At 38.6% G+C, this 8,574-nt stretch overlaps 1 protein-coding gene across 1 annotated transcript in view; it reads left to right on the forward strand.

The window, feature by feature from the left end:
* Positions 1-7,837, forward strand: part of LOC103582383 (keratin-associated protein 9-3-like) — a 9,847-nt gene extending 2,010 nt beyond the window's left edge. Inside the window, exon 2 of the mRNA XM_008563993.1 lies at positions 7,379-7,837. Coding sequence (XP_008562215.1) covers positions 7,379-7,815 — 437 coding nt within the window. The 3' untranslated portion in view covers positions 7,816-7,837. The remainder of the gene's footprint in view (positions 1-7,378) is intronic.
* The last annotated feature ends 737 nt before the right edge of the window (positions 7,838-8,574 follow it).

Below are 8,574 nucleotides of genomic sequence, written 5' to 3' on the forward strand. Positions count from 1 at the left end.
CACTCCTCCATAGTGTATTCTGCCTATTCTTGAGCTATTATGAACTATTTTTTTTAAAAAAAGAGAAAAAGAGTTTTACTCACATTAGTTGATCCTGGAAAGCAGCCATGGTATAAAATAAAAAGAATGGTCTAAGAAAAGAATGAGGGGTAAGAGTTTTATATGCAGCATTCCTGGCTATCTGCTGTGTGAATGGAGCAAGTCACTTAACCTCCAAAATGTAGCCATTCCCAGACTCAGTAATATCCTAACATCAATTGACGCTAAGGAAAAATTTTAAACAGTCCGTGTCACATCAGCAAAGTTCCAATTCAGAACTTTGAAGCCGAATGTTTCTATATTCAACTCCTTTCCTTGATTAATCCCTCCTAATGGCATTATACTGGTTTTTGCACTAGAGCAAGATATGAGACACACAGATAGGGTCTTGCTTTCTGTGTAACAATTTAGCGCTCTGTGCATAATAAGATTTGATAAACATGTGCTATTTATAGTGTGAATGATTTCAGTTTCTACACCTCTAAAATTAAGCGGTGGAACAAGATGATTTACTAAGTTTTTAATCTCAAATACGTGATTATTACATATAACCATTTTTTAACTTTATACTTACAGTCATGGTTACCACATGACATGAACATCTTTACTGAAATTGGCATGAATCACATTCTAATGGAGTTCTATCAGTGTACAAACCAATAACACCTCATAAAAAACTAACTAACCATGTGTGTCTATTCATGATTGCAAGGGAGAAATAAACCTACCACAAGTAGCAACAGTATGGTTTTTGTCACCACTTTTTAAAAATCTCCCCTCATGTAACCCTAAACTCCCAGTGGAAAATCACATCCTTTCTTTTGGCAATGCCAGAAAATGTTTCAAATTTATTTTGCTGAAATATATCTTGACATCTTTGTATTTATACTGTTAAACCATGTTTAATCATCCACTTCCTAAGCTGCCTTGTGAGGACTGTGATCAGAGCAAAGTCTTTCCCAACTCCTGCTTTTTCTTTTATTAATTCAACTTCCTAAATTCAATCATTATGATCTTTGGCCTAATATCCTTTCATAGGACACATGGCATTGTAACATAAAACGACATAAGCTGAAAGTAAATTCTATGAGAAATACTCTCTAGATAATCCAGTGATTTCATCTTTCATAAAGTGTAAATTTCATTCAAAAACTTTTTGTCATGGGCCAGCCTGGTGGCGCACTCGGTAGAGTGTGGTGCTTGGGAGCACAGCAGCGCTCCTGCTGAGGGTTCGGATCCCATATAGAGACCGGTCCGCTCATTGGTTGAGCACGGTGCGAGCGCGACACCGAGGGTTGCGATCCCGTTGCCAGTCGGGGTACAGGCGCGACACTGAGGGTTGCGATCCCGTTACCGGTCAGGAAAAGAGACAAAAAGAAAAAAAAAAAAACTTTTTGTCATTTGTTTCTAATTACTGGATATGAGTTTCATCCCTTCTTTTAAATTAAATTGGAATGGAACTGGTTTTGTTCCATATATCCTCCTGAGTAATAAATGTTTCCTCAAGTATCAATGTCTGAAGTTCAGGAGAGATTCAATTTCTGGAGACATCTATGAATTTCTATGAATATTTAATCATAGTTTCTATCTGGCTGATTATAGAGACTGTCATCTTGTTAATCTAAAAATTATATAAAGATAGTTTTACATGGAGGACAGTCCGTGGTTAATAATTCTTTTCTGATGACAAGGATTGGTGAATATGACCCCCAAAACATATCATTTTATGGGTAAAAGTCACCTTCTCAGGTGATACAATTGCAAACACAAAACTGAAGCTGAGGCTCCAGTGGAAATTAGAGCCTTGTTTGGAAACAAAACAAGGGCAAACGTTATTTGGTGAGTACTAGCTGAGCAACAAGGAAAAAACAATTTGGAAATGTATCTATTGTATATATATACATATATATATATATATACATAATTTTTAATGCAGCATTTGAACAATCATAGGGCCCTTAAAAAACAAAAGCTGGTTTAAAGAGTAACAAGATAAAAATGCTGACCCTCACAAACAGAGGAACTGGCCACAGCTTATAAAAGCCCCAATGTGGAATAAGCAGCCATAACTCAGAAGCTCCTCCAAGTAACCCAGCCCTCAGACCAACTCCTGACACCATGGCCTGCTGCTCCACTAGCTTCTGTGGATTTCCCAGCTGCTCCACTNCATAAACAATGAAGAATCCCAACGAACTTCTGAACTCCAATACCCATTACCCAGCTTGCAACCTGTCACACAGCTACGTAATCCTTTCCCAGGATATAAGTTCATTTACAAAGAAAGAACAAAAACATTCATAGCCCTGGATATCAACAGAAGCCCTACAATGTGAAAAGGGATGTCTAATATTTTACTATAAATATCATCTACAATACTCAACAGCTCATTGGGATTTGGATTTAATAAAAAGATTTTTATCTCTTCAGTGATGAAATCATTGTTAGAACTTTCTTTTCTTTGAAATTTGTTCATAAAATTGACATACTGGGATTTTTCAAAATCTCAATATGATGTGACACTATGGTTTCTCTCTCTCTCTCTCTCTCTCCCTAATGGTCTTTAAAGTGGTTTTTCTTTGTCTAAAATATATGATTTTAAAAGCACAACAATACTTAGGAACAATTTCCTAAAATCCTCACCCATGCAAGGTGGTGGGCTAGGTGCTCCAAAGGATCAATTTTACAGAAAGGAAAAAGGAATTTCATGTCATTCAGCTTCTTGTGGTGTTGCCAAATTCTTTCATTCCTTCATTCATATGAGTTTGTGTACAGTTTCTTTAATTATCAAAGGTATAAAAGACCATAACACAAAACGAGAAAGACAATAAATACAGATTGTAAAATAACAGTTATAGTCCCAGTTTTGTAACTAACAATTTATGGATTCCTGAGTAAGTCCCTTTACTTGCCTGGGCACCCATTTCTAATCTGGATAGTGAGAGAATTGAGTTTTATTGCTTACAACGTCCCTTCCAGGCATAGGAGAGTAGATCCCTAAACAAGTGGCACACTGACAATTAATCCTTTCTGATGCCTAAAGGGGAAAATGTATTCAATAAAGTTGTATGCATTATTGCCATCTTGAAGGTTTATAAAGCACATGATAACATTAAAGAGACTGAGATGCCCTGCAATAAAGAAACTCCTATAACCACCACTCCCAAACTGATTTAGCCAGGAAATTTTCTTTTCTTGTATTAGCTGTTAGTATTCTGTAACACTAATGCTCCTCAAAATATACTCTGGAAAACGATGAAAGGAAATATCAACTGATGTTTTTATAATACCTATACAATCCTCTCTTGCATTTTGAAGCTTAAAATAAACATTCATTACAGGGGTGGATTTAAATAAACATGATATTGATCATACACGACCACCATTCTTCTTCTAATCTCCAGAGAGAGAATTCTGGAATAAAACAAGAACAAAATAAAAGATGCATAATGGGGCTTCCATTCCAAGAGATAAAATCTTTGGTCATAAAATCAAAGTGGTTAGCTAGGGACTGAGAGAAGAGAGGTATGGGAAGTGATTACTTAAAGGTTATGGGATATTCTTCTGGGATAATGAAAAAGTTTTGAAACTAGAGAGAAGTCATGGTTGTACAATATTATGAATGCACTAAATCACTCAGTTATGCACTTTAAAATGGTTAATTGTATGCTATGTGAATTTCAACTCAATTTTAAAAAGAGAAGGGCCTTTGCTAGCACAACTTCACTAAAAATTTTAAAAAGCACCATCTTTGGGTAGACACAGACCCAGGGGTACACAGTTTGTTGCACCTACAGCATCCTGGTGTGAAGAACAATATGCTCCTTCCTCTGAACGGATAGAGCTTCACATCACGGCATGACCTATATGTCTATACTCAAGGGCCATCCCACGGGGCCAACAGTTTATTCCCCTCACGTGAAGCTCTCTTGTCTCCCAACAGGATGAGGAAGTTTAGGCTGGAAGCACATTTTACTTAGAAAGGCTTCAGCTCAGAAACTCTAAAAAGAGCCACGTTGACATTCAGGAGACAAGAGAGAGATCTTGTTATTTGGTTTAGGGTAAAAATTGGAGGTGAGAGGAGGTCCTCGATGTTTATGTGTTGTTCAGTCCAGGTCACTAGGATGGAAGCCCAGAAGAGAAGCACAGAAGCCCTGGGCAGGAATGGTGTGTTCATTTGACTGTTGTATCAACCATGGCTTATATCTCAAGAATCTAAGTAAGGCAGTTGCAACCAGATTAGAGAACTAGGAAAATGGAAGTGAAAGAACTGGGAGATCCCCAAAAACTTGTAACTGGAAAATCAAAACCCTGACATCTTAAAGGAAAATAATTCAAAACATTAGTGTCCGTGTTCAACAGAAGTCAAATATTCAAGAGTAACAGACAGACATTCTTTCTTCTTATGGTACTGGAATTGTCTGGGCCCCAAAACTTAAATGAAGTAATGAAAACCAAAGAGAATTAGCACAGTAATAAGAAAGTATGATATATAAATACACAGTGGGATAATACTCAGCCTTAAAAAAAGGAAGGAAATCCTGTCATTTACAACATGAATGAACCTGGAGGGTAATATGTTAAGTGAAATAAGCCAGGCACAGAAGGATAAATACCGCATAATTTCACTTATATAAGGAGTCTAAAAAAGTTGAACTCCTAGAAGTAGAGAGTAGAGTGGTGGTTACCAGGGGCTGGGGAAGGGGAGTTAGGAGATATGGGTCAAAGGATAAAAATTTCAATCAGGAGGAATATGTTCAAGGGATCTCTTACAGAACACAATGACTGTAGTTAGTAATGTATAGCATCCTTGAAAATTGCTAAGAGAGTAGATTTTAAGAGTTCTCACCTCAAAAAAAAAAGTATGTGAAATAAGGTATATATTAATAAGCTCAATTTAGCATTCTACAATGGATACATATTCAAAACCACATGTGGTACACAATAAATATGTACATTTTATTTGTCAATTAAAAATAAATAAATGAAATTTAAATATAAAGATACTGTGTTTCTTCCTCAAAGAAGACCACAGAAAGAGGTGCCCAGCATTTAAACATCATAGTAAATCTCCACAGAGAAACATCACAGATGATTTCGGCTTGTTACTCATATTCCATGGAAACCAATCAAGAAGACATGGGTTTATATGGTAGGAGAAAAGATTCTGGTTAAATTTTATTTTCTTGATTTACTTAGGAGAGGTAAGGGAATGTTCAGATTAGTCTTTATTCTGTGGCAGAGGATTAGTATTCTCAAATTTCAAGTATCAGATCCTATTCTTAATAATTCTCTAAGGGTAACTAAAGAGCCGAAACATGAAAATTGAATTAAATTCTGCACTGAGGGAAATGTTAAAAACAGTGCCACGGTAGAAAAGCACATAAATGGAGACCCAATATGTAATAGTACTCTCTCCAGTGCCCTTGTTAGTAATTTACTTCAACTCTTCAAATAGCTAAATGTTTTGCAAAGGGAGATAAATCTTTTAGTACCAAAGATTCAGCCAAATTTAGATATAAATTAAATAGATCCTGAGATTGTAATCATAACAAATCCACATATTTCAAGCATCCCAAGTAAAAAATTAGCTAATCCAAGAACCTGTGATGTACCTTTGCTTTAGAAGAAGCACAAGCTTCACAGAGAATCACAGCTTTTAATTCAAATTTGATATGGGATTTGAAAAATATATCTTAGTTCTGACTTGGGAAAAGTTATGACCTAAACTTATGAACTAACACTTGATGTTCTGGTTCAAACCTTGTGTCATTTTAAATCCCATTTCTCTATAATCAAGCCCACACTCCTTGCAGGTCAGGTCACCTTCCATTGCACTTCAACAAAACCCTCCCCTTGACCTTCATCAGTTGCCTCATTCAAGTTATATAAACTTTCCATCTGACTGGACTGGTTTTTAAAACCTACAATAAACTGCATACTGCAGATCTAACACACTATAGTATATCACGTACTCCAGGGTTACGTTGAATGTGACTATTATTCAGTTAACATTTAAATCTATACAACATACCAAGATAAAAGATTAGACTAAGCTACAAGTCAGGTAAGTTCACTTTTTTTTTTTTTTTTGGCCTTTTTGTGACCGGCCGCACCGCGCTCAGCCAGTGAGCACACCGGTCATCCCTATATAGGATCCGAACCCGCGGCGGGAGTGCTGCTGCGCTCCCAGCACTGCACTCTCCCGAGTGCGCCACGGGCTCAGCCCGTAAGTTAACATTTTTAGCACTTGAGATTTTCTTGAAGTATGCTTACTATGCTGTTAAAAAAATAAATAAGTAAAATCTCTAGGAAAGTCTCCAATAGACAGTGTTATTACTTACCCTGAGCTCTGCCTTCCTTCCCTTTACTCTCAAAAGAGTCTGTAATGAAGTGAGCAAATTTTCATATCGTGCTTTCACCCTTTGATTTTCCTTAGAACAATCGCTTACATCAAAAAAAAAAAAAAGAGGGAATTGACTATAGTGGATAAAAGAGTTTAGTTTGGAGTTAGGTGCTGTGGGTTCAAATCTCAGATTCACCACTTGTTAATGTGAACTTGGGCAAGTTACTTAAAATCATGTTTTCCTCACATGAATCATGGGGTAGCAATGGAACATACACCATAGGATTGCACTGAAAATTAGTGAATTGATACAGGCAAAGTATCAAAACCATTGAGGCTCATAACAAGTGCTACAAAACTGTTATCCATAACAATTCATCCACATTTTCCAGGCCTGAAGAAAGCATCCCTTCTGGCCAACTGCATCTAGCCTTGCTCCACAGTCAAAGCGAAGATGAAAAAGTTGAGAAGGAGCAGCAGTCAAAATTAGAGGCCACGTTGCTGGAAATTAAACCGTCATGTGAGACCCAACAGCCCAATTGTAAGGATCAACACTGAGTAATATTGACACTCCTAATAGGTGAGGCATCAGTCTATTATTCTTTGGGCAATGAGAAAATTTTAACAAATGTGGGGATTAGGGGTTATGCTCCCAACGAATACTAATGACTATGTGACCATGGTAAAAAAAAACCTTAATTGAAGACCAAATATAATCAACTTTTAAAGGCTTTCAGAAGGTTGAACAAATAACTCCAGGGCAGGCCAATTATCATTCAGGGGCAAATTCTTTAAACACAAACAAGGAAGAGACTTTGGGAATTATGTAAATAGTAGTTGGCCAGGGCTTATAAAAGGCCCAGCGTGGAAGTCACCACCAAAACCCAAAATCTTCTCCAAGCAACCCATACCTCAGACCAACTCCTGACACCATGGCCTGCTGTACCACTAGCTTCTGTGGATTTCCCAGCTGCTCCTGTTGTGGGAACTGTGGCTCCAGCTGCTGCCAGCCAAGCTGCTGCCAACCAAGCTGCTGCCAGCCGAGCTGCTGCCAGACCAGCTGCTGCCAGCCAAGCTGCTGCCAGACCAGCTGCTGCCAGCCGAGCTGCTGCCAGCCGAGCTGCTGCCAGCCAAGCTGCTGTGGAACCAGCTGTGGCACTGGTGGTGGCATTGGCTGTGGCCAGGAAGGTGGCTGTGGAGCTGTGAGCTGCCGTGTCAGGTGGTGCCGTCCAGACTGCCGCGTGGAGGACACCTGCCTGCCCCCTTGCTGCGTGGTGAGCTGCACACCCCCAACCTGCTGCCAGCTGCACCATGCCCAGGCCTCCTGCTGCCGCCCATCCTACTGTGGACAGTCCTGCTGCCGCCCACTCTGCTGCTGCTACTGCTGCCCACCCACGGGCTGTGAGTCCACCTGTTGCCAGCCCACCTGTTAAAAGTTAGGTTGATGACTTTCAACTTCAAGTTTCAAGTTTCAACTCAACTCAGTAACTAATTATCTCTTCAACCATTCCTGGGTCAATAACAAATTCTTGAACTTTTATTTGGCTTTTGTCATGGGAGTTACCAAATATTTGGACCTCACGGACCTATCTGATTCCACTGAACAATGGAAAGACCTTGATCTCCTCTCAAAGAATGTCAAAGTACAAATTTGACCCAAGAGATCCAAAAGCAAATCTACCTTGGGATTGACCCTCAGCAAGAATTTAACTCCATGCTCCGAAGCTCAGGGCTGCTATGGAAGAACCATCCATCCTCAGATATATTCACCTTCTCTATTCCATCGCCCTGCAATTGCATTTCTAGTGAAGGGAGAATAATATACCAAGATCTAATAAATTATATTTATTGGTGCAGCTAACATATCTCTTTTTGTTTTCATTGAATGTATATGCATTTCATAGAAAAGATTTTGATCTGATTTTGATATCCCACATTGCTGTTCTAATACCATGTTAGGAGATTTGATTAGGTCCAGTGGCGGTTAATCCCCATAAAAGATACAATAAAAGCAGTTATTTAGGGCCTCAGAAACAGCACAAGTTCTGTTACCGTATCTTGACCTCGCACAGTGCTTCCACAGCCAGAGAGTTATAGAAGCCGGATCTCTAAATGAAGAGACAGAAAATTACTTATTTTTCTGTCTGCTAAAGAAATGCATTAAGGCAATCTTTAAATAATGGAAATGTATG

Source organism: Galeopterus variegatus, unplaced genomic scaffold (assembly GCF_000696425.1).
Source record: "Galeopterus variegatus unplaced genomic scaffold, G_variegatus-3.0.2 Scaffold16021, whole genome shotgun sequence".
Classification (NCBI taxonomy): domain Eukaryota; kingdom Metazoa; phylum Chordata; class Mammalia; order Dermoptera; family Cynocephalidae; genus Galeopterus; species Galeopterus variegatus.